This window comes from Rhinolophus sinicus, chromosome X (assembly GCF_036562045.2).
Source record: "Rhinolophus sinicus isolate RSC01 chromosome X, ASM3656204v1, whole genome shotgun sequence".
Lineage (NCBI taxonomy): Eukaryota > Metazoa > Chordata > Mammalia > Chiroptera > Rhinolophidae > Rhinolophus > Rhinolophus sinicus.
The window spans coordinates 96,242,517-96,270,188 of NC_133768.1; the positions used below are offsets into that span (position 1 = coordinate 96,242,517).

At 41.4% G+C, this 27,672-nt stretch overlaps 1 protein-coding gene across 1 annotated transcript in view; it reads right to left on the minus strand.

Annotated features, from left to right (window-relative positions):
* GPC3 (glypican 3) overlaps nt 1-12,807 on the minus strand; it is a 472,819-nt gene extending 460,012 nt beyond the window's left edge. Inside the window, exon 1 of the mRNA XM_019717458.2 lies at nt 12,486-12,807. Within this exon, the coding sequence (XP_019573017.1) occupies nt 12,486-12,660 (175 nt within the window). The 5' untranslated portion in view covers nt 12,661-12,807. The remainder of the gene's footprint in view (nt 1-12,485) is intronic.
* Nucleotides 12,808-27,672: the final 14,865 nt, after the last annotated feature.

The window sequence follows — 27,672 nt, forward strand, 5'->3', positions numbered from 1 at the left end:
TCTGAGGATGGCCAGAGAACAATACCCCAGAATGCCAGCAAAAGAGAAAATGGGAAACCAGTAGGTCCCTAGGGTAAGGACAAAATGATCTCAGAAGATATTTACCTCTGGCCACATTCAATTAAGCCAAGGACTAAATTAGAGGTTCTACCAATGGTGTGTGTGGGGGGGGGGGGGAACAAAGACTGTTTTCCAAACTAGTCCCAAAGTTGTTAGCCACCCAGCAGAGATCTTGTAGGCTCTCTCTAGCCTATTCATTGTCACATTCTTATTCTCATACATTCTCTCCCTCCCCTGCTCCCCTCAACTCACTGAATCTCCCTCTCTCCTTCCTCTTTCCACCCTTCCTCCCTCACTCCCCCATACATTTCTTCCATATAGATCTCTCAGGCCACATCAATGAATGAATAGCTGAAGCATAGCACAAACCTGAGAAATCAAAAAAACATTGCTCTAACCATTATGTGCAAGACCCTCTCTAAGTGCTACAAACTTCTTACCCTCAAGGAGCTTACACTTGGAAGCAGCCCTTTTCAAACTTTAACATGCACACAAATCACCTGGGCTCTTGTTTGAAAATACGAATTCTGATTCAGTAGGTCTGGGATGGGGCCTGAGATTCTGAATTTTTTACAAACTCCCAGGTGATGCTGATGCTGCTGGTCCGGGGCCACACTTTAAGAAGCGAGGCTCTAGTAAGAAGAAAAAAGTCAAGTACATAAATAATTACAAGAGCAAGCGAGAACCAAGGCAGTAGAAGTACAGTGATAGCAGGGTTCAAAGGGGGAAATGATCACATCTAGTCATGGGGAATCATGAGGTGATTCATGAAGAAGATGGCACTGCACTGACACCTTGAAAGATGGGACAACAGTCAGGTAGCCTATAGGCAAAGGCTTGGAGGCAGACACATACAGGGTCCTTTCAGTAATGATTTAGCAGCCTGTTATGCTTAAGTAGAGGGCACACATGCCACAGGGGTAAGAGTGAGAGACATGATTGAGGCAGACTCACAGGACATAACCATTTAATCTGAGTATGAGATGTGCAAAAAGAGAAGTCAAGGATGATTTCAAGGTTTCAAGTCTGGGTACCAGACAGAGATGCTATTACCAGAAATATAGAATGTTGGAGAGAGGCAGGTTTGTGCAGATAGGAAAAGAAAATAATGGATTAATTTTTGAGTCTCTTGAAAGTGAAGCACTGGCAGGACTTCTGGATGGAGATAACCAGCCGGCAACTGGGAAACAGTGAACTGGAAAGCAAGGAAGAGGTCATGTTGGAAAGAGATATAGGAGTCATTCAAACAGCGAAGATAGTGAAGTCATGGGAATGGGTGTGGGAATGAACAGATAGAGAACGGAAAGGGCAAAGGACAAGCGCTACTGAAACGCTTTCATTTAATAACAGGTGGGCGGAAGAGGGCAAACAAGCAAAGACAGAACCAGCTTTACAGTGGGAGGGGAACCCACAGTAAAGAATGTCACAAAAGTCAAAGGAGTGTGGGAATTTAAGTCAAATACTTTGTATCCAGACCATATTTCCTCCCCTCATAATCCAATGGGTATACTGGAAATAGCATAAGCTAAGCTATGGAGTGAGACACATCTGGAGGCAAATCCTGGCTCCACCACTTACACAACCTTTGGAAAGTAAACCTTTCATCTATAAAATGGAGATAAACCACCTACCAACATTTCAGGTTTGCTGGGTAGATTAAATGAGAGATTAAATATAAAACAACTGGCATATAGTAGGCACTCAGTAAATGGTAGTTCCTATGATTTTCCTTCTTGGCCCTTCCAAACTATTCCATCAACCTGAAAGTGACCTCAAGAAATCTGGAGAACAAGAAGTTTCAAGCTTACATTGAATGACAGTAGAAATCCTGATGAAGGCAACCTCTTAAACAACAGGGACATTAAAGAAACCATTCATGCCAGAGAAACAGACAATTATACAACCCTCTCCCCTTGCCAACCAAAAATACATTATATCTCCATAGACACTCAAGAAAAGATCAGCCCAATTACACAAGTATTCCTAGTATTTGCTTGGAACCACATGTTTCAGAGACTAGCCAGCAGGGCCCAGTCTGAAGTGGAATAGAGACAAGAACTCCAAAAGCTACAAACTGTTACTGCTTTCATTTGCCAGAGTGGGCGAGTGCTGGGGGGCGGGGGGGGGGGAACCAAAGGGACCTCCATGTTGCAACCAGGCAGGTTGGTGGAACTCAGAACTTGCAGACACTTTATGAGTGGCTGCATTGTTTGTATGTAAGATATGTGAAAGCAAGGCTTTCATGACACAAATGTAAGTATGATTGTGAAAGACCACCCACTGCTAAGAGTAACAACAACTTTCAAACAGTTTAAATAACACACATAATTATTAATTATTGCTATCAAAAATCATAGAAATCCCTTTATTCTAATGTATTTTTCTACATAGAAATCTATCTTTCTGTCTCTCTCTCTCTCACTGTGTGTGTGTGTGTGTGTGTGTGTGTGTGTGTGTGTGTGTTTGGTGGTACATTATCTTATTTGCAAAGTCTTGGACCATGACAACATATACTCATACTTTCTCTTAATCAAGAGAGCTCTTGAAGTCTTTGGCAGTTTTTAAAAAAATTACCAGATGTTGGCAAAATACATCTTAAGACATGTCATATGCAAAACCCTGGAAAATATCATCCACACCCATGACTTCCAACTTGAGCCTATATACTGATGAGTCCCAATTATGCTTCTCCTGAACTCCAGAAGAATATATATATATATATATATACACTCTTTCCCAGTGATCTCATCTATTCCCTGAGTTTCAATTACCATCTATATGCCGATAATGTCCATGCATGTATCTATAGCCCTGATTGCTCTCTCTTCCATGATCTAAAACACAGCTTCAACCACCTAGCAGACATTTCTGCTTCAATGATCAAAGGACCCCTCCAACTCAACCAGCTCAAAACTAAATTCGCTATTTCATCCCTTAAAAATATGTTCTTCCTATGTTTCATTCATCCACTCAACAAATATACACTGAGCACCTATTATGTGCCAGTCCTACCACCCAGAAAAACTAGTTCTATACTCTCCCTTCTGTCCTCATATCCAGTCACCAAGTCATGTCTACTCTACTGTCTCTATTCTCTCAACTTTATCTTTTGTTCCATGTACAGCCCACCTTTTCACCTGCATTATTAAAACCCCCTGCTACCACTCACTCTCCAGTCATGCTCTATACTGAGTGACATTTTCTCTTCTTTAAATGTTTTCACGGATCCTCATCATCCTTGGATATAGCCCAAGGAAACTCCTCAGAATTTCCCACTTACTTCTCAGTTCATCTTTCCTCCATTTTCCCCACATCTGTCCTCCAACCAATCCAAATTTTCCAGTCCAACAAATATATCATTTTATCTCTTAACTCTGTACCTTTGCACATACCTTACACAACAGCCCCCTTAAGCAACGAGGCACCACTCCTCAATAGGTCAACAGTCCCCAGACCCCACAGGGTGTCCAGCTTTATGGCAGCTATCATCCTGCTGCCCTGACATCCATAGTGTTCCTTATCTGGCTCCCTCCCTAGGCAGTGATTTTATCTTATTCATTAGCTCCTAGTGCAGTACCTGGCATAGAATCAGTGCTCAATAAATGTTGGTTGAAGTAAAAAAAATGAATGAAAAACTTTTAAATATTTATGCGGAGGTAGCATACAAAGTTCATTATTAGTAGGTTTCTTTTCTGAGAATTCCGATCTATTTTCCGAAACAGTTAAATGTGGTACCCAATACAATCAGACCATGAAACCTAACCTGGAAACTGCCTCTTGGATCACATTCTCATTTCTACAGAGCTCAATGTGCAATGCAGCCAATGCTACAAGTAATTCTCCATAGTGAGCCAAATTCACAGTACGGGTTGACCATCACAACTTTGACGAGGACCATATCTCTGTACTTAGGGAAATGATGGAACTTGATAAATGAGCAGTAGCTCTATGATATTAATGACAATTAGCTCTGCAACATTTGGGGCCAATCCAACTGAAAATGGTTTACTTGAGCTCTGAAAAGCTGTAACCCCGAGCTTTTCCCAGTGCAAGATAAGCTTATTCTCTAGATTATGAAGGGTATACAGATGTGGGGATATCGCATGTGTGTATGCATGAGTGTACAAATGTGTGTGTGTGTGTGTTACAACCAAGCAGGTCGGAACTCAGAAACTGCAGACACTTTATGAGTAGCTACATTGTTTGTACCTAAGATATATGAAAGTAAGGCTTTCAGGACACAAACGTAAGGTATGATTGTTAAAGACCACCCACTGCTTAAAGTAACAATTAACAACTTTCAAACTGTTTAAATAGCACATAATTATTAATTGTTGCTATCAAAATAATAGAAATATTTATACATATATAATCTATGACTATAAATATATAAAACGCATCCAAACACCACATTTAGATAAAGCTGTAGCTAAAAATCTCTACTTGTCATTTCCTCCCCAAACTTCAGTTTTTAAAAAAGTCCAACAAGGCTCCCAGGGTCACACAGAATAGAGAAAAATAAGCTTCCACTCTACCACGCCTTCCTCAGTCTCTGCTGCGGATCAACTTAGACAATGATGCATTCAGAGAATCAGTTATTCTCCAGGTAAATGCCATCCTAGGATCTCATTCGACAGTGATCAAGTCCTCTAGACTATGTCTTTACGTGTTTATTCTTACATTCATTCCAAACTTCATTAATCATTCTGTATAAGGCACTCTACTCACCACTCTAGAGGATATCGTGATGAATCAAACATGGCTCCTGCATTTAACAAGCATAGGGTCTGATAGAGGCTATGAGTAAACTACGTACTTCAAAAAACATGGATATTAAGTAAGAAGCACAGATGAAGTATTTCTGGGAACCAGATACAATTGGGTCATATCTTTGTATCACCTCGGCACAAATTTCCATATTCAAATATTTTCCAATCCTTGAAGTCTATTATGTGCCAGTTAACTTTCTGAAATATACCAGAGTGAAGTCTTTTAATCTCCTTCCTATATCTGTCACTCTCTTTCTCTCTTCACCAGGTTTACCTCAGCTTCAATCATCCAAACCAAAATTTGACAAAGAACAATGGAGGATCCCAGGATTTGATGATCCATACTGTAAGTACCTGTATGCACAGTTTGGGAGAGGGGGAGCAGAACTATAAGGAGGAAACTATGCAAATAGAATTGTGATATTATTTTCAAATGAACATCATCCCTTTCTTTTTTACCCTCTTTCCTACTTGGGCATCTATCTGAAAAACATTCCAATGGGTCATCCCTAGCCCACCAATTGAGTTTTCTCAGCTGACTTTAAAAGTTTGCCCTAATGCATACAGAAATTAAGAGAACTCTCATGAGGCCCTTTATCCTACTCCAATAAAATTTCCATGGCTGAAAATCCACTTTGGATTATGTCCTTTTAAATGTACACTTAGGAAACTTGAAGTTATAGGTAAGAAACACCAAACACTGAGGAAAAACTTACATACATTCAGTGTATGTTTCTGTAACTGACACCAAGTGGCATTATTTTCATAAACCTAAATACCACAGATCTATAAAGTGAAGATAAATATATGCATTTATGTATATGTGGATATATTTAATTTATCTTTAAACTAATTAGAGTAGCCTTGTAAACAAGCACATAACACTTACCTCTGGTAAGATATGGCTAGTCTACTTTTTCTAGGGAGTTACAGTGCAGCCAATGAACTAAACTGAAGTCCTTTATCACTTACTTATATACAACTGGATTTTTGACCTCAAAAAGTAGTTACTTTTTTAGAAACATTAGGATGTTAAGTAAAAAATGAATCAACTACTTAAATATTGGTTTTATGGAAATTTTACATTCATAATGCATTTCTAATTCCATTTATTCATTTAGTCTACAAATATTTGTTGAGTACCTATTATTTGTACCATGCACCATGTGCTAGGCACTGGGGATACAAAGATATGATACAGCCCTTAAACTCGAGATCACAGTCCAATAGGGAGAGATAATTATGTACATGTATCCTAAATATGCCATAATCAGGATTTCTAATTTTCCAGTAATAAACTTATTTTTAAAACGCAGACTCAAAAAGGCCAAATAAAATTCTACTCTAAAAGTTTGCCTTATTCTGGATGTATAAGAAATAAATACACGTTTCGTTGTGGAAATTTTGAAAAATAAAGAATATTCTCAAAATCATCTTTCAACTTTCAGGTGGATGGAAGGAATACAATGGATGGAGGTTCCATTTATAATGGTTCTGACATCCCTGTCCCTTCTTATTTCCACTTTCACTTGTATTTTATCTCACTTCCTATCAATTATTTATCAATATAAGCCTATTAAATATACTTCAAAGAGTTTAGTAGATTTACTAATCTAGAATATAAATACAATTTCAGCTACTAGAAATAATTAACTGTTTGGAACACTAGCAATGCATTTTGGTCCTAACATTGACTCCTTTTTACTCATAGGAAAAAATACAAGCTGTCAAACAAGGCTTTATCCAGCTACACACAAAGAGAGGCAAAAGTGAAAATATGCCTTCCTTGTTAATCAGTCTGGATTCATTTTTGTTTAAAAATGGCAAACAAGTATTTCTAATAATTAGCACTTGGATAATTGATCTTAATTGGCTTACTTTGAAGAACAGAACTAAATCTTTACTTTGTGTATTCAACAAGGCATTCAAGTAAGACTATACTGTTCCAGTGAGCATTTTCCCCTCACACACAGCATTTCAAAACATGCATTTTCTCTGCTGATATGCCCATCTTCACCTTGCTTTCTGAATCACATTCTCCCTGTCATTATATCTCAAAAGGTAAATTCCCATTACTTTATGCTGTCTCTAAAGCCAATCAGGGGCCCATGACTTGGATTCAATTTTCTGATGCCCATTTCATAATGGAGTGCTGGGGATCTTATTTCAAGCCTGACAATTTGCTAAATATGAGCAGATGATTGGGGGAAGGTTCTGCCCACACTTTCCATTAGACCCTAGATTACCAAAAACATCAAACCCAATTACAAGTTTGGCTAGGCCTGAATAGATGTTGGCTCCTGGTATGGTTTCTTGAATTGAGCCTGTGCACAAATTCTGATCCCAGGTTACAGAAACCTGTGAGGTACTTCAACAGGCCCGTGCATGTGTTATAGCTCAACTCCCAAATATGGTAATGTCAACTTTAGCAAGAAAGGTCTAGCTGACATTAAATCAAAGAGAGTTTGATTTAAGAGATGTCTTACAATTTATGTGGTATAACAATTGTTGCCCTTTAATGATACTAATACAGTCATAACAGTTGTTGCTAATTTCAATTTGTTCTTTGGGTACTCAACATTAATAAGCCCTGCCTGATGGTAAGAGTTGCCAGCTAACAGAAGTAAGCCTGAATCAGTCTCCAGTCAAAATAGACGTTGCCTGAAAAATTTGTCCACATACTCTAATAATATGCCATAAAAATTCGGACTTAGGTTTTTAAAATAAGGTGACATATAGTTTAAGAAAGTATTTAAGAGTTCATAGAGGATACAGAATGATCTAGAAATTCTATCATCAATTATTTACTAAATGTTCCTGGTACTCTCAGCATTGTGCTCAACACTGCGTCAAATGCAGTGGTTTCCCTTTAAGAAGCTTATAATCTAAAACATACAAACAACCATATGCAGAAAAAAGCTAGAGATCAGAGTAAAAGGAAGCATTCACAAAAATGTACAAATTCAGCATGCCAGAACTTTTCAGTTGAGCAATATGATCCCCAGTGAAATTCTTTCCAAATGATGTATCGTGTGCACAAGTTACAAGTGATTATCTTCAATTTTCTTAGAAATGAGTAATAAGATACCCCTTAAGACCCATGTTTTTATATATTCATCTAACACTAAAGTTGGTGTGGTCATTGATAGCTGCCATTTAAGGAGAAAACGTATTTTCTGTCTTGTCTCATAGCAGACAAATCCAGGCCTCTTTTTTCCCAGGTTGGTAATAAGCAGCGTTTCTCTAGGCTACAACAAACAGCAAACATTACAACTCTAAAGATGGAAGTAACAGAATGCTCAAAAATATTGCATCAAAATATTGGATACAACCTACCAGCCCATAAGAAAAAAACCACATTGCAAAACTGACACCATCTGGGGCATCTAGCATCCATTAAAATCTTCTTATGCCTGTATTTCCTAATGCTTACAAACGGAATTTGCTCCAAGAATTAAGAAAACTCTTTTTAAGATGGCGGCTCTATTAAGAGATTTCTCCCTATCTCCCACTTCATCTCTTCAGTTCTTTACCCTTGCCCAGGCTGGCTATTGTGACCATTTCAGCCAATTTCCTGGAGGTATTTTCTAGCCCTTTTCACCCTATTTAATCCTACAACTTTCCTTAGAAGCCTGTTTACTTGTATGCACCCCCACTAGATTGTGAGCGCCTTGACAAAAGGGACTGTGTCTTACTCCTCTCGGAACCCCCAGCACCTAACACAGAGCTTGCCAAGGAGTGGGCAGTCTTAAACTCCATTCAGGCCAAGGTGCTCCACGGATCATCAGCCATCTCCTTCAATCAGACTGAGGCGCCCCTCTAAGCATATCTCAGTACCAATCAGCAGGATTAACGTAATTAATCTATTCAGACCACCTTTGAAAGAATTCTCTAAATTGTTCCAAGTTAACACACAATAATACAAGTTTTTCAGTTTTAACAAATCACCTGCTCACCCAAACGTCTAGTGCAATCTCAGAGGGAAAACTCTCCCAACACCTCACTTCTTATACTCTTGCCTGACACTAGGGCCGCTAACTGCTTGAAACTATTAATAATTAGGGAACCACGGCTGGCAACCCAGATACAGTTGCTACTTCTGACAAAACACACACACACACACACTCACACACACACACCACACACACACACACACATACACACACAAATACCAAAACCTCTCTTTGTTGCAAGAATGCTGCTTTTTATTTTTACGTTGTTTCATCTACTTTGAGAAACTCCAAGTAGATTTTGGCTCTTCAAGGCTGCCTTTTACCCATACGGGCATTTGGCTTTTTGGATTGGTTCTTGCACTTTCCAAGGCCCTCTAAGGCAAGATTCCTCAATCTTTGGGGAGTTGCAACACTACCACAATTTGTTTGATTTTCTCATTCCCATCCCTCCCCTTCCTCCCCCCTCCACAAAAGTGGTGTATGGCATTCATAAAGTGAATTACACTTGATTTTTGTTTAGAGGAGTTTTTTTTCAGATTTCTGTAACATTCCCTTGAGACAATTGGAAACATCATTGTCTGATTACTAGCTCACTTTCCTTGCCTAAAATTGTATCCATTCTTGATTGCGCCTGTGGGTAGGTTAAGCAAAACAAAATAAACATCTAGACTTATGAGCTCATGGGCTTTTTTCTGAATTTTTCTAAATTAAATAAGGGCAAAAGAGCTGCACTGAAAGTCAGTTATATGGATTTTTCTGCCAAATGCTAACTCTGCGTGCCTGGTTTCCATCTGTGGTGCTTTCCAAGTTACAAATCCTTAAAAAGAAAAAAAAAGACTGGGATATGAAAAGATCTATGGATTTGGGGGACATGCTATTTAGAATTGCTATCCTGTGCCTTTGAACACTCTAAAAGAAATGGGAACATGAAATTGTAAGGCCTTAGATCAGCTTTGTGGAAGTCTAGTATAGTCCTTCAGCACTAGCGATTTATTTTTTAGGCTACTGATTTCAAATGCCATTTAGTCTCATCCATATTAGCATAAGAAATGTACCTTATCCACTCTAACCCAATTCTGCTAATGGCCCAAGTTAGCAGTCAATCCCAAATGCTCCCCCTAAGTGAGACAGGACATTCTTGAGGATTTCTCTTTCCTGTGACCAAATCTCATTTTATCTGGGACAAAGAAAGCTTTAATGCAGTTAATACAGTGGAGTGGAGAAACTGAACATAGCTTAAAAAATAGATGGAAAAAAATGTTAAGAGGTCATCATGATTCGTAACTATCAAATAATTTGCAGCTCTCTTTCAATTTCCAACCACTGAATGACAGCAGCAAATTACACATTTATTCACTTTGAAATTATGCACTTGCCATTGTATTTAGTCTGCCATTATTGTCTCTTCTCTGAAATACTGATGAGCCCTTTCCACATTGTGGACATTAGGATTTTCACCATGTTTTCCATGTCTGCAGTGGCCATATTTGCCCAACTAAAATTCAGGACACATGGTCTCAAGCCAGGACAGAGCACTGGAAATATGCACTGCCCCAGTAAATCCAGGATATATGGTAGCTGTATGGGTATCACCATATTTGAAGTTTGGCTTCGCTCCAGGGCAAGTCAGAACAGTGCCTGCCATGTAGAAGGTGCTCAACACTGCATATGTTTGTTAAATAGAAAAGAAGTAGAGAATGTTGGGTTTATATGGTAAAGACCCTTGGAAAGTGATTTTTTCCTATGGACTTTGGGAAATACTAGTGGAAAATGATAAATTTCCATTACCAGTCCCTGTTCTCTATAGTATGGCCGTCCTTAAGCCTGGAGTAAGGAAGCTGGGAAGGAGGGAGCGCAGGCCAAATCTCATACACACAGTGTGTGGGCCCTCCCAATACTTTTATACAGATGCTGCAAAGAGGCAGGCAGCCAGAGAGCTGGGGGAGGGGGAGAGAGGAGGAGCATGGGCAGGAGTGTGTGTAGAAGGGGTTGCTTAATCAGTATCTGCATTCCCTCTGGCCTTTTTCTTCTTTTAAGCACAACCTTTACTCCCTTGTTTCAAATCAGCCAAAAGTGGCCCCAACCCCAACCCTGGACCCATTCATCTTGTGGGGGCTCCTCCTGCGAAGACCAATTTTTACATTATCAACAAAAGCATGTTCTCTGGCTTGAGCAATCTAATTACCATGGCACTTCGAGGGGGAGAGAGATTCGCCTGTTGTTTCAGCTCTGTGGAACTGATTCATAGGTTGCCCCTTACAGCTCCTGCACACGCCCACGTGGTATGTTATTAACACTTAACAGTGGAAGAGGTAGTTCTACCCTTCCTTAGAGGGAAGTCCTGCAAAGCAATATTTAAAATATGTGCAAATGCATTTCACTCAACAAAAAGGGTGACCAATTACCTTTGCAACTAAACAGCAGGCTTGCTCTGCTCTTTTTATCCACCTAAAGAAAAGGCTGAGGGCGCGCTGGCTGCCTAGGTAACCTCCCGCTAGTGAACGCTCGCTGGCAGCGCCCACAGGGCGCGCATAGCATTCACAACTTGGTCCAAACATCAGGCCCGCCTTCCTGACTTGTTGAAAGCCAAGTTTGGGCGAGGGCTGTTCCCGGAGCCCTTGGAAGCGCGGGACATGCATGGGTCGGGAAGAGACGGAGAGACCCTGGAGGCCACAAATGTCTTATGGTTTGTGAATTCAACCGGCCCTTTCTTCAGAGCGCACCTCTGATAAATTAACCTGTTTGAAACTGACTCATCTGGCCCGTATCGTCAATGTAGCAACTTGTCCTGATGGGATTCTGTGGCAGGCTTTTAGGAGTCCAACCGCGGGACAGTCAATCACACAAGGCCATTAATATTCATCTGTTGACAGCGGCAGCCCTCAGCTAAGGTTAAAATATGCCCTTACAACACGATCTGATAGTGCAGAACAAAAGGCAGGCGTTTAGAAACTTTCCTCCACCTAAAATCATCTCCCTTTCAGGGTCCAGCCTGTCAAAAAGGCAGATGAATTTGAGAGGGGGAGGAGTTATATCATCTTTGGGCTCCTGCGCCCTGGGCCAGCAGCACCGTTTTTGATGTGATTTTGCTAACCTAGCGAAGGGTGGCTGTTTTGAAGAAGACTCAGTCCTCCTCATTTGGGGGACCCTCCTCCTCAAAAGTTTCCCTCTGTGTGTCTTTACCTGCCACTGCGGATTCGGAGATCTGTCCTCAACTTTGCCTGCACTTGGGCCCGCGAGCTCGGGAACCCAGGCTGCAGGAACGAGAGTGTGGGGGCAGGTTTGGGAAAGAATGGTGGAGCCGCGGTCCCGCTAAGGCTGAAATTCCAGCACGTACGTGCGAGCGAGGGTGGCAAATTCCCAAAGCACCAGCTCGGATGTGGGGCGCCACTTCGCCGAGGCCTGGGGAGCAAGCTCCCACCTTCCCGCCCTCCCCCCAAAATGGGAGCTCCGGAGCAGGCCATCCCCGCGGATCTTCCCACTCGCACCTTCCGGGACAGCAGAGCGAGCCCGGGGGACACATGCCCTCCTCCCTTCCCTCAGGAGACCTGGTCGGCCCCGGGCACAGCAACCACTCCCAGGTGCCCAGAGGCAGGGCGCAAGACCCCCGCGGCCCGGCGGAGCTAGAGTGCTCGGGGTACCGCACCACGCGCCCCTGGGCTCTCCGCTGGGCGCGGGGAACGCGCGAGGGACTCCTCCTCACCTGGCACGGGGGTTTCAGGCACCCACTTGAGTCCCGGCTGAAGTCTCTGGAAAAAGGAGCGGACCTGGTGACAGGTGGCGTCCGGCGGCGGCGGCGGGGGCTGCGCCTGTCCCGGGCAGTCCAAGCTGAGCAGCATCGCCAGCACCAAGCACGCGGTGCGCACGGTCCCTGCCATCCTGCTGGGCGGGGAGCGAGGGGAGCGCGGGAGAGTGGCGGCGGGGACGAGAGCAGTCCCAGGACGCGGCAAGCCTGGCAAGATGTGGCCGGAAGAGGAGCAGGAGACGTGCCGCGCTACCCTGCAGCTGCAAAAGTTTCCTCGCAGCTACCTGGGCGCGGGGCGAGGGCGGGAACCCTTGGCGGCGCAGGCGGGGCGGGGCCGGCTGGGGCGGGGCGGGGCGAGGAGGGACCGGGCGGGGCGGGGCGAGGCCAGGCCAACTACACGGCCAGGGGGCAGCGGTGAGCCTGCGGGTGCGGGGCGCGGGGCTGCGGGGACAGCTGGGGCACTACGGCGTGGGGACCGACGGGGAGTCGCGAGAGGAGGACGCGGAGCGCGTGCGATAGCTTCTGGCAGCACAGCCCCGCTGCCCGCTCGCCGTCGCTCTACACAGGGCGCTCTGGCACAACTACTGCAGAGGGGCTGCAGGCTCGGGCGCTCTGATTGGCTTCCCAGCAGCCGTCCCCTCTGACTGGCTCTGGGAGAAGTTCCCCAGCCTCACTCCTCCTTCCCGCCGCTCATTGGCCTACAGCCGGGAGGGCTTTTCCCTTTAAGATTTGTGCAATCTCTCCATCCTTGCATGGGATTGCGTGGGGGTCGCTGGCTTAAGTCCCCCTCTCTGCTTCGCCACAGGTCTCCTCCTAGCCCGGTCCAGCTCGTCTCTGGCCACCAGAGCCAAACAAGGTTTTCCTACTCCGCACAAAATCCACCTCCCCTTCCTGATGTCCGAGGGGCTTCTCTCGAACCGTTTTCCGGTCGCAGCTCCCGCCGCGTCAGCAAATCCGACCCACAAATAGTCACAATCAGGGGCAAATGAGGGTCGCGCGGGGGGGTTCACAGCCTGCCTCATCTTTGACTGTTTTACCTAAAAAGTCTGAAAGCCTGTGGAGCTTACTAGGTTTGATTCAATAAAACCACACAAAGTCGGAGAAAGCACCTGATCCCAAGATGGTAAAAGAATCTGTCTCCTGAAAGATAGCCCCGGGTGAACCTTTATGAAGCAAAGTATAACTGGTGAAGACAAAATAATCTGAGGAGTAAAGCCAGCCTAACTTATTAGAAAATCATTTACACAGCAAATTCATTGAGCCAGAGCAAGCCTGTTTCATAGGAGTAAAAAGCTGTTTGAAAGGTCTCCTACACCCAAATCCACACATCTCCTGCTTAAATTTCACTGTTAGAACTCCAGTTCTCTGAAAAGCAAATACCTATCAGAGGAGGAATGCATTTAGCCATTACCTCTATGTTCAGAAGTAGGGATCTTTAACCCATGTGTTCTTTTATGCAATCCCCACACATACAACCTTAACACACAGTAGGAACTCAGTAAGTATGAGTATAATGAAATGATTTAACACCTCAGTGTGAATTAGTTTATCATCTGATTGTGTTGTTTCTGATCTCGGTGAGGGTAGGTTTTGATAAATAAAGAAAAGGGAGAGCCTCCACATCAGGAATTCTCCAGGAAGCACTAGGCCAGGGGAGAGGAGTTGGTTTACCAGAATTTGTGGGCTGAGAAGAGAAGCTAAGGAAGGGGAAGGTCGCTGAGGAGCTCATTTGTTCATTCATTTGTTCAATAGCAAATATTTGAACTCTTATTATGTACCAGACACTGTGGGACACAAACAGACAATGGGGATACAAAGATTAACCTATGGTACCTGACTTCAAAGAGCTAAAGTCTAATGGGAAAGACAAGCAAACAGAAAAATGTTAACGCAGCATGTGGTAAGTGCTAACATAGAGGCAAATGGAGAGTTCTAAGGGGGTGAGAAGGTGGGTCAGAGAAAGCTTCTCAGAAGGGACGATGCCCTAAATTCAGACTTGAAAGTCCGACAAGAGTTGAGATGAGAAAAGAAGATGGGAGGAAGGGTGCCAAGGGAAAAGAAGCAGTGTGAACAAAGAATGAGAGGAGAAAGGCTGGCATGGCCCAGTGGGGGGGTGGGAGGATTCAGGCTGGAGAGTTAGAAGAGCTAAAGCAGCTGAGGTAAGCGAAGGCCAGAAAATGCAGTCTTGAAGCCTAGCCTGGGGAACCACTAAGGGAAATTTTAAGGAGAGGAGTGACATGATATTTGCCTTATGAAAAGACCTCTCCAGCAACATTGTGGAGAATAGCTAGCTCTGAGAAGAAAGAAGATTGGAAGCCAGTTAAGAGGCTGTGAAAATAATCCAGACAAGAAATGAGAAAGGCCTGTGGCAGAGGAGATTTGGAAGGGGAAAAAACTACCAGCGATATTTAGGAGATAGAATTAAAAGGGCGTAGTGACCTAGTGGATGTGGGGGATGGGAGAAAAGGAGTCAAGGACGGAGGGCTCATTCATTCTTTTTTTCAACAAACATTTGAGTGCCGCCTATGTATCTGGCATTCTTCTTCTACTTCATAATTTTGCCGGGGGCTAGGCCTGCTCTTGCATTGAACATTTGACAAATGACATATCCACTTTAAAAGAAACACCAATTAAGAGTCATAATTTGGCTGGTGAGTTTGATATGTTCCACCTGTGGAGCCCTGTGACCAAAGGGCAGATTGGAAGGCAAGCATTGATTGAATTTCATGACCTCACAGAGGAAGACATGACCTCCCATAAATTCATGATCTTCCAGAGCTCATGCAACTAACTACAAAGGCAACAGTTGTTTTCAACTACTGGGTTTTGAGTACCTTGAAAAGAGGGACTGCGACTTGTTTTTAATATATACTTTTACATCTAATACACTTTGTATGAGCCAGGTCAGTGCTTCTCAAAGTGAAGTTTGTGGATTCCTGGTGGTATGTGGGTCAGTGAAGTTTCTGGATTTTCTTTTAATCAATATTTATTTTAATCTGGATTAGAAAAAATATATATAAGTAGTGCATCTGACCCATGATTTCATTAGGACAAAGCTAAGTAGATAGTGCTGTGATAAATTTATTTCAATAAAAATGCGAGCTGGCTTAAAGAAAAATATTAAACTAGTATTGGGAATATGAAGACATAGCAACCTTATGGGGTGGTATGTGAATGACTAGGATTTGGGCTAGGTAATAGGCAAACAGGCCCTGAGGTTTTATGAAATATTTCTTTGGCCTTGAAGCTTCTGCTACCCTTCAAAGCTACTCAAAGGCTTTAAGCTGACCTAAGGTAGGAGTCAATAAAACTTGCTAGTCTTAAGGAATGGTTCCATTTTTCTAAGTGCCTCTCAAAGACTTTCTAGACTTCCAGCTCACAAGTGATAACTCTAAGAGTAGAATTTCAGGAGCTGGGAAAAGCACTGAGGAATAGGCTTTTGGTCAAGAAAGTTCACAGGAACACCATGGGCAGCTCTCCACTATGCCTCTCCAATGATGCATAATTTTACTCACAAAAACCCAGTTCCTTTACCTAAGTATAAAATCTGTTACTTTATATGCCATATACTGCCCAGATAGATGACTATGAATTAAGACGGGGTTTTCTTTTTCTCTTTCACAAAAACAACCATCTTACATTTCAAGGCTCCCTCCTTCGGGTTAAGAGTCAGGCCAATGACTCATCCTTACTCTTCAACTAGAAGAGACAAAGAGAAGCAATCAGTCTAGAAGCACAAAAGGATTGAGCTAGTGTGCAGTTTCTACAATTCATGGTTCTGTGCTTTCAGGCCCAGTTGGAAGCATTTAGATAACGCTATTGGGCCACATTTTCCTCTTTGGGCCTCAGAAGAAGGCTACCTAATGCAGCAGGCCCAGAAGAACTTTTCTTCACCTTTCGTTCCTAGTCTCCAGTTTAAAAGAATTCAAGAATTCCCAGCTGTAGCCAGCAGCTATTATCTTGCTGTAGCTGGGAGGAGAGTCTGGTTCCATGGCTCCAAAAGCAGCATAAATCAAGGTTTCTGGGAGAGGGTTAAGAAAGGGTGTTCAACAGCTGCTGCCATGGGAGGGGCTCATACACGGTCATGCGCATGGCCACACACGCACACATGGTTTGTCTTGGGCCCAGTTCCTTTTGCTTCCCCACCCCCCACCCCACCCCCCACCCCTGGCGATGCTCTCCTCTCCCCATCCCCCTCAGGTACCTAGTATCTTCTCCCCTTCACCCCACGCTCAAAACCTGCTTTCAGAGAAGAAACTTTAAAACTCATCCGCTTACAGTGTGTATGTATATGGTTGATAGGGTATAATGGGGCTGCCCACCCAGAGGTACGAATATTTTAACAGGGATCAAAGCTTTAAACCAAAGGAACAGAGCTCTAAAAACTGTGGAATTCCAGGCATTTGCTAGTGGGAAGGGAGTGTTTAAACTGAAGGGCAATGAGGCCTTTTCGGTGCACCTGAAATCACATCATGTAGACTGTTGCTTATATGTTACACTGGTGCTGCTCACAGCCAACACCCCCCTAGCCACACCTCTGCACTCTGTGGCACACAGCCACTTTGTCTCCCCTTCTCTTGCAGTGTATGACTCCTTTGTGGGATGGAGGGGAGGGGAGGCGCCAGGCACACTGATCCCAACTCTCCCAAATGTATAAGCCATGAGCAGAGAATGAATTATGGTCCTTCGGGAAAGAGTGTTCATTCATTCATCCCAGCAGCAGGCCAGTGCAATGTAAATGGTAACTTTGTAAGTTGAAAGACTTAAAGCCATTTTGAAAATTGCATAATAATCCCAGGCAGAATTTGGCTCCATGTGTATGGAAAATTAATAGGCCCGGCTGAGATGCTTGCATTATGAGTTGTGGATGGATAGCCTCTCCTCAGACCAGGGACTGTGCTTTGCCCTCACTAAATCCACAAAATATACTGAGGTTCTTGTAAGTTACAGTCCAAGACTTGAAAAAAAAAACATTGAAATTTTATTTGTGGCATTATGTTGATTACTACAAATTAAAAATTATTTTAGTCTGTCTTCATTTGTACGAGGGATATTGATCTAGATTCCTAACACATTTCTTCATACCCTAGTTCATTGATTTTTTTTTTATTGGGCAGATATACTCTATGTATACCTGACATTTTGTGTCTCTTGCATAGGATATTTGGTTTTCTATAGGAATTTAAGGGGTTTGTAGTTTGGTGATTGAGAGTATGGTAGCTTTAAATCTAAAGGCTGGTGATGCTTGAGGCATGGCTTTATGTGCCACATGGCAATTCACACATACTTAGTTTTGCTTTGAATTATCGTGGACCAAAAAATACAGTGGCTCATGTACTGCAATAAATTTACTTTGATGTGTGGTGTGTAGAACCTATAAGTAATTTTACTAAGTTTTTCCTGGGTCTTTATGCTCTGGAGCCTGGGTCCCCAACAGGTCAACAGTTGATCTCTAACAGTTGATCCCTCAGATTATCAAGGCCCTTACCCATCCCAGGAGCTCCCTGACTTCCCAGCAACATATGGGAGGAAATCAACAGCTACCACCATAGGCAGCAACTCATACTTTCAACCACCTCTCCCATCCAACTTTCCAAGCCCCAACCATGGAACTAAATCTTCGGGAATTTCAAAAGCAGCATCTTATGAGAAAGGGCCACCTCCACCCCCATCCTTAGTTCTAGGGTTAGCATAAAAACTGTCCGATAGAAACTGTGTTCTTTTTCTTTAGTTTAGTTTTCAATTGCAGTTGACATACAATATTATATTAGTCTCAGTTGTACAACATAGTGATTAGACATTTATGTACCTTACAAAGTGATCACCCCAATAAGTCTAGTATCCATTTGACACCATACGTAGTTATTACAATATTATTGACTATATCCCCTATGCCATACTTCACATAGGAACGTGTGTTCTTGAGAGCCAGTATGGTTTGGGACCTGCAGCCAAAGGAAGGGGAGAGCAGTACCAGACTATTCTATACCCTACCAACCAGGCCCAGAGTCTGCTATATGTGCTGTACCAACACCTGGGGTGACCACTACACTTGTCACATCGTGCAGCAAATGTTATGTTTACGTTTTTCTCTTCACCGTGACTTGGGAGCTTTAGATGAGCAGGGGTTCATATTATTCCTCTCTGTACTTCCTCTAGCACAGTGCTACTCAAAGTGCAGTTGATGTACCTGTGCTGGTCCGTGCACTGTTTGCTCCCAGTCTGTGACAAAATGGAGAATAAGCATTTTGAAACTTTTATCGCAATTAGATGTTGCCACCACATGTAAGCACAGACCAAGTTGGCCCCACGGTTGAATCTAATAATTGTTTAAAAGCGGATTTATATTTCGTATTTTTAAAGTTTTTTCTAATGATTCCTTTTTATTATATTTTCCCAAAGTATGTGTACATGTCAGATGGAAAATAAAAGTAATATAAAATAAACTGATCCTTCACCACAGACAGTTTGAGAAGCATTGCCCTGGTATGTGAACAGTGCCTTGACCATGGTAGTCGCTTAGTAAATGTTTTTCAAATAATGCCCTGCGATGCTTTTTCTTTTTTCTTGGTTTTTTTTTTTTTTTACATAAATAAACTCTCACATTTCCTACTTAAAGAGAATTCCTATTAAAATCCTAACACATAAGAACTTTCTGATTATAGCCCATCTGAAGATAAATTTCTAACTAAAAGATCTCTCCTACAAAAATTATCCCATAGGACACTCTCCTTCTTTGGCTTACTTTTATTCAAGCAATACTCCGGAGAATAAGTGTGGTTTACATAAGATTTTGCATCTCAGTAGATCGTGGTATAAATTACAAAACAGGTTGAATTCCATAGCCTTCGTATTTTATCAGTTATCTGCCCCCCCCCCAATTTATATCATGTTTTCTGTGGTAAATGAAAGAGATGCTAGCCTGTGGACCATAACATATTTTCTTAGAGCAAGATGATAAGATCCAGAGGGAAGTACTGCTTCCTTGGAATGCCTTCATCTCATTCATCCTTACAACATGGCAGAAGCATAGCAAGTCTCCCTGCCATAAATAAATTCCATGTCATTACTCAGAAGATTTAAGCTCTGTTGGATGTCTCCAGTCCTTCTCTAACTCCTGTTAAGCTTATGGTTAAGACCATATGGTTTGTTAGCAGCTTTTTGTTTGGTATTGTTCCGAAGTTGTTTCGTGTGGGAATATCCTGTCTTCCCAAATACATTACAATAATTGAAAGAGCAGAGGACCAGTAGTCAAATGAGCTGGTTTCTAGTTCTTGTTCTGCCAATCTGAGCATTATGACCCTGTATCGGTGATTTAACTTCTCTGAACAATAGCCTCCTTAACTATAAATTGAGGATGGTCGACTACATGCTCTCTAAGGTTCCTTCTACCTCTGAGAGTCTGTTTCTATGACTGTGAACTCCTTGAAGGAAGGTATCTTTTATGCCTGTACCGAGCACCTAGAACAGTGCCTAGAATGTAGCAGGCCCCCAATATATATGTGTCAAATGAATGACTGAATGCGTCCCTCACAGCACAGACCCCAGCAATGTCTCCATAGGAGATTCTCAACAAACATCTGTTGGTTCATCAGTGCTCTTTTTCATCTGAGTACTGTGTACAACATTTAAAATCTAATTTTTCTCCCAACAAGCAGCACAATACTTGTTGTATGCAGTATTGCAAGAGTGGAGATATAAATAGACATACTTCTATCATATTTTATCTCCAGAAATCTATGTCAGAGATTTTTAGAATTAAGTCATCAAAATTTTTAAATATTTGAGTCTTTAATGTTGACTCTTTACGATTGTAAAGTACTAAAAGTAAGAGACTATGTTTCTCTAAATCTCACTATATGGGAGTCTAACAGATTATTGTTTGGAAAAAATGGTAGTAAACTTTTATTAATTTTTCTCTGTTGAAAACCCTGTGACAATCCTTTCTATGGAAATCTTTTTGAAATGTATTGCATATTTTCCTGCCTTAGTAAACAACATATATGAAATCTAATCTAATTTATTCTTTTTTTTAAATTAAAGTTTATTGGGGTGACAATTATTAGTAAACTTACATAGATTTCAGGTGTACAATTCTGTATTACATCATCTATAAATCCCATTGTGTGTTCACCACTCAGAGTCAGTTTTCCTTCCATCACCATATATTTGATCCCCTTTACCCTCATCTACCACCCCCCAATCTAATTTATTCTTGATGTTCTGTTTTATCATGTTCGATTTTTGTACTATGTTATAAATATACAGAAACAGTGAGACATTGAGCTGAATCTGTATCGAGCCTACTACGCATCATGGAACTTGCTCTCTCATAAACAGCAACAACAACAAAAATTCCCTACAATGATTTGTCCCTTCCTCTTTAACATATCATATATAATGTATAGATCCACGCTCTCCTGCATTAGTCTGCTTTTTACAAATTGTAATTCTGGAATCAAAGGCTAAAGTAGCCCTTCCTAGAGTGCTCCTTTGGTTTCAGTGCTAGTAACTTCAACTTTCCAGTCTATTTCAACCCACTCTCCAGTTTACTTGCTTTAACTTATGTTGCAACACAGTGATTACCAGAGTCCACACAGTGTGATGAGCATCATTTCCGGAGTCAGATAGTCTCAAGTCCAAATTCCAGCTCTATTACTTACTAGCTGGGTGACCTTGGGCAAGCTGCCTTACATAGCTGAGACTTCATTTACAAAACGAGGATTAAAAACTTAACCTTGGTTGATTAATGGATGGATAGATAATACGAGTATAGTACAATGCTAATTGTAGAATATAGGTAACCAGAGTACTAGTGTCCACTGTGATATTCTTTCATTTTCTATATATGCTGGAAAAAATATAACCTTGCAAAGTCTTTGAAAGGGTTAGAGATAATATAAGCAAAATGTTAGGCACATTGTAGGTATTCACATTATCCTATAAAACTCAAGGCTATTTGTTTTAAAGACCATCAAAACCAGGTTTTTTTGTTTGTTTTGTATAATCATTACTTTATTTATTTGTTTGTTTGTTTGTTTGTTTATTTATTTATTTATTTCCAACATTTATTGGATAGTCACTATGTTCTAAGCACTGGTGATATAGTGATGAGGGCAAAATTCTTGCCCTCATGGTCCTTAGCCAGGTTTGTTTTTAACCACCAGGGTGATCAGGCATAACTGAGATCTTGTGTTTTCAGTTGTGAGTTCATTGCCACATTTGTCATAAGGCCAGCTTTTGGAAGTGCAAGATTATCAAGGTTTTACAGGATTCGTATGTTTGAAGGGGGCATATGACCTTAGAGGGTCCTCTTTAACTTCACAATCTTGGCTCCAGCTCAGTCCTCCTTCAGCCTACCTTAAAATAGGTCCATGTGGAGGTTATGAGAGCTAAGCAGTGTTCAGTGATGGCCAAGGTCCAGCAAGCAATTGCCACAGGCCCAGGAATTCTCAGACACCGATTTGCGATTTGCCTTTCCATTTCCCAGGGCTTAACCTCTGTTGTTTGGCCTCCCCAATTACAATTACATTTCCAGACCTCTTTTTTTTTTTTTTTTTTTTTTGGCCTTACCCCCAATTCCCAGCCTTAGTAATGGCTCGTATTTCCTGGATGTAACTACAGGAGCTCAAATTCACCTCTGTAAAAAGTTTTCAAACTTGAGCTTGTAGCCAGATCTACCCGTTTTCAACTTCACAGTCATACGCACATACACTCATACCATTTTAAATTTACTGCTGTACAGAAATATCAAGCTGTGTTTACTTTTCCTTTTTTCTGCTTCATGCTAAGCAATGAATGGATTCTTCTGCGGAGGAAAAAGGCCAATGTTTTCTTGACAACTGGAAAAAAATGCCAGTCTCTCGGCTGATAGTCTGTATGTGGAGGGAAAACGTTTATCCCACATATGGAAGCGAAAGTTCATCTTTCTCTGTGTAAGAGCTCCTATGGCAAAAAGGTCATTTAATCACACGCAAGCAGCTAGACAAGATGATAATATAAAGCAGGATTCTGTGTGCTTCTAAACCATCTGGGGTTTATCAGATGCTCCTACACCACTCAAGGATGGGAAACACTGAGACAGTTAAAGAGAAAAATCAAAGAATGAAGAATGGATTTGCCTATTGTCCTTTTGCATATTTTCACAGATATGGTTTAGCTCTTGACTCTAAAATGAGAAGATCAGCAAAGTATCTTTCTATGAGCAGTTGTGTTCACATCTGAAGGAGCCATGGGTCTGAAGTTCAGGGAGAAGACCTTTCTCACTTTAGTTTTGCTGCGAACAGAACTTGGAATATTACTGATGTACTTTAACACATTCACAGTGTCACTGCTATTTTAAAAAATCAAGCCTGCCAAGTTTCTTTATCCTTGTACTAATATTATTATGGGTTCTCAAAACTAAGGGAGTATATCCATTATGCCATTATTTCTTAGAATTTGATCTTCTGAGGTCTTTAAATCCAACAACAGTGATTAAAGTAATGGTAACACAGTACAATTTTGGGACCTGACAACAAACCTCTTGATCTGAGAAGGAAGAGCCAAGTTTCTAGGACTACCTAATAATCCCAGTTAAATAGTCTCTTTTCACAATCTCTTACCTTTGTTTAGGGCTTCATTCTCCTCACAAAGGGCTTCCCCGGACCTTATCCCACTTGACCTTCCCAACAGCCCTATGAGATAGACCAGGCATGCAAGTATTATTGCCCCTATAATATTGATGAGAAAACCTCTTGGATTCAGAGATGTAAAGTGATGATCCCAAGGTCACGTAGCAGATCAGCAATGAAGACAGGACCATAATGCAAGTCATATACCTCTAATTCTAAAAAATAAAAATAAAAAATCCCATGAGCCATGTGGCAGTGGTTTAAAACCTAAATGTCATAGGCAAAAACTTTTGAATGTTGTCCAGATGTCTTTGAAAGGCTCAGGGGAGTCAATACTCACCTTAAAGAGCCAGCCTCTTTAAAATGAACATAAAAAATGACATGTTATGAAAAACATGCCAATTTGGTATTTACTAGATGAGAGAGAAAAGTTAGGGACAATACAGACAGGGCCAGGTTCCAGAATATGCTCTTCTCTTCACTGAAAATAATGACCTTTGCATAAGATAGAAAAGATACAATGTTGGCAGTAGAAAAGTGAGTTTGTATCATATTCGCTCTGAACATGTGCAAAAACGTGGAAGACGTTTTGGAAATTACCCCTGCAATTTGATTTTAAATGTTTGGAGAAACTTATTTTCCTTGTAAGAGAACAACCTACAGCAGCTCAGGAAAAATCTGTCGCTGTTCTACATTCATACTGTTATCAGTAAAGTAAATGAAGAAATCGAAATGGTAAGCCCAAATGAAGTAGCCTTTGAAAGCATCTGAATTGTACTTCCTCAGGCCAGCAGAATTTGACAGCTAATTATGGAGACTAGATACAAAACTCAGAATTTCTCAAAATGTAGTAGTAATGCCTGGGTAGGGAGAACTGTTTGCATTCATTACAGGAAATTCACAGCTTCCCTCAGGAAAAGTGGTTCCACGGGTCAGAGTCGGGCCTCATGCTTGGAATTAAGGGGTACAGGCCTGACCAAAGAAAGCCCTCTTCTTCCTGCCTTGCCTTTACAGACTGAGAGGATCACTGAGTCCCTCAAAGAACAGCTCCCCACAGGAAGGAAAAGTTAGCCTAAGAGGGAGCTAAACCGAGGAAGCTGAGTTGCCAGAATCCCTCCACAGGCCACCCAAGCAGTGAAGAAATTCATGGAGAGAAAGAAAGAAAGAAAAGACCCACAGCCGTGAGCAGAGCCAGCTGGGAGGGATGTTATTACTTTATTTCTGTTTTCTTAACTATGTGTGTGTGTGCATGTCTGTGTGTGCGTGTGCATGTGCGTGTGTGTGTTGAGGGGGAGGGAGGATTGATTGCAGAAAATGTCTGGATCCACAGCACTCAAGATGGAAACTTTTGTTGATATAATTTCTCCTAACTTTCCTACACCTTCCTTCCCTTCTCCTCCATTTCCCCAGTGGCTATCAAGAGCTGTATATATCTGACCACAAAACATCCAGTCAGTTCAAGTCAAAAATGCAGCCAGCCATCTGGATTGACTCAAACTCTGTCTACATACACCAATTGGCTTGGGGGTGAAAAAAAAAAATGTAATTCAGTGGAACAACTGGTTATTTTTAAAACAACGAGTTGAATTCAGACAACCATCCAATTAGTTGATTTCAAAATGCCTGTTTGGCGACATGAAAAGGATTATTTTCAAAGGGCTTTGTGTGTGCATAAACAACCTGAATGCTATTAAATTGACGAGCTATTTTAGAATCAAGTAGATAAGGCCAAAGCGGCTGGACTCTGTTTATAGAGGGGAAACCTGTTAGAGTAGCAGTCCATCAAGCACTCCAAAGTGTGACACCTTCTGTTGTAAGGATGAAATCTTTTACCTGACAGCGGCATAACCATACCCCTCTTTGTAGAGGCAAGCACCTCATGCTTTTTTTGGAGACCTTCTACCCCCGTATGCCTTCTTCTTGGATATGCCATGCTAGCCAGAAGGCCAAAGGTTCAAATGGGCTCTCAAAGGCAAACGAGCTTATGTTAGCTGTTGCCCCAAAGAAGCCTCCTCTGAGTCATTTGACCCAATTCATAATGACTTGGGTCAGTTTAAACTGCACAGCTATATATCCCTGAGCTTTTCTCCCCCTGAAATGTGAAAGTTCTTTTCCTGTGTTACATTGCTAAGAAATGATTTAAGAAACAAAGAGGGGGGAGAAGGTCTCCCCCTGAAGAGAATTTTATTTGCACTCCCCATGCTTTGTCATAAAGGGCATTCAACCATGTTAATCATATAAGAAGTTTTAGAGAAACTCTTTTTCACATTAGGCTTAAAACATCACCCCTGAGGTGGTGCTGATGGCTCCCTTAGAAAAGATTTCTTTGACATCTAAGACACAAAGGACTTCAGCAAATGCTCAGAGTTAAATGAGTGGTGCCTAAATGCTGACTCTCCATCCCCAGTGACAAGCATTTACTAAGTGAAACTTTTGTTACTGCAAATGTCTTACTTGGGTGTGTCTTAATCCCAAATGTTGTGGAAGTTTTGTTTTATTGTGTGTATGTTTTTTTAAACATTTATTTTATCAGAAAGGATTCTCACAATGGAAGCATTCATTGCCATCACTGTGGCTGAGTCTTTAGGTTTAAGACTAGTTAAGCTGCCACAGGTAGAAGTGTTTGCACAGCTACAGAAGTATAGAATCACAGCCCCGGAGTTGGCAGGGGCCCCATTCAGCCAGTCCTTGCCTTTAGGCATCCAAGCCAGAGGACTAGCCACTCTTTTCTTTATGATCTCCAAATACAAAACTCCACTTATAGTTCTTTTATTATAAAAAGTGTGAACTAGAAAACATACTTACAAGGGAATAATATTATAATCCATATTTAAATTATTTCCTTTTTTAAACATTTGCTTTCTCAGGTTTTAAAAAACTAATAAACAGCAAAGCTTCCTTTTTCCTTTGGAAAAAAATCCTTTCAATAGAAGCACTTCTCTTTTTGAGGACTCACACAGGACCTTTCTCTCAAGAAATTCTACCAGAAATCATTATGTTTCTCCTAAAAAGCAGGGTTGCTTTCATCTTATGGATGGCCTGAATCAAGCCACGTTTCCTTTTTTCCTTTGGCTGTTGGAAAGCTCAGAGCTAAATTTGTAATCAAGGAACAGGACCCAATTCCAGCTTCACCCTTTTTCCTCCCCTAATTTTCTCTTCATCCAAATTTCTTTACTTAACTGTGCATTGTTGTTGTTTCTGGGCTTTTGGGTTGATTTGTTTTGATGTTTGTAAGTAGTTCACTGAAATAATTCAGAGCAGTAGAGGCTCTGGAGATCAATATACTTACGCTTGGATCCCCAGCGCTACACTTTCCTACCTTAACTTCTCTGAGTCTCAGTTTCCTCATCTGTAAAATGGAGATAACAAAAGTAGTTCCCACCTCCTGAGGTTGTGAGCATTAACTGAGAAAATACATGCATCATGCCAAGCCGAGAGGAAACACTTTAGTTATTAATATTATAACTTTGCTATCTTAAATCATTGGGGAGCAAGCAGGGCAAAAAGTAATTATTTATTCCCCAAATCAAAAATTTCAATCTTTTATCCCATTTCTCCTTTCTTTTGTATGAATTGTCTTTCAAGTGAAATCATGTGTTGCTGTTTTCACACTTTGACAATACTCCTTCTACTATGTTAGTTACAGGATAGTGCTTCCCAAACTTGCTTGATCTTACGAATTAGTAGGAGCACTTACTAAAAAATACAGATTCCTAGTCATAGACACCCAAAATTATTATACAAATGAGCAGTTCAGGATTAGCTGTTTATGGGACTGAAGTATTCTACATTGGATTTGATTATCAGCTTTTTATGCATGTGTGCCATCTTGTCTACACTTTTCTCCCAGAATCTAATCACAAACTTCCCAATTTGCTTTCTATGTAGTGAGTGTCCCTCTAACACTTTAATTTTTGTTTTCTTGTTTTTCCTTCAATGACTTTTTATACTACTTCTTTTTTATTCTTTTACTTCCTGTCCTGCCACTTGTATGTGCCTATCTTTTTCTAACTCCTGAGGCCCTTTTGTAATAGCAGGTCCTTCCCCACCCCTCATCCTCAGACACTCCTTTGGGTGAGGTACGCAGGAGCTAAAGTTGTCAGCCTGTTTGTATCTTTTTTGTGAGGGAAGGTATAGAGGCAGTAACAGAAAAACAGTTACTCAATTACTGTTCCAACCCCTTCTTCACGGAGAAAAACATCTGCAGCATTTTTAAATTTTATTGGCCTGCTTGATGGTTCTACAACACAGTAAAGAAGGAGCCCCACCCACCACAAGGCTCTTCATCCTGCTGGGGAAGCCATACATAGTTGAGAGACCAAAAAGTGCAAAAAAAAAAACACCAAAAAAAAACAAAAAACATTTTATCCGCCTTCCTCTGTTTTACATGGATAAATGCCAAATCCCTCATACTTAAACTTTTCCCCCTTTCCTTTACTTTGCCTCCAAGTTTTCCTTTGAATGAATGAATAAATTGTCTACCCTTCCAAATTTTCTCAATAATCTACCTCTGTAGCTCATTCCAGTGTTTA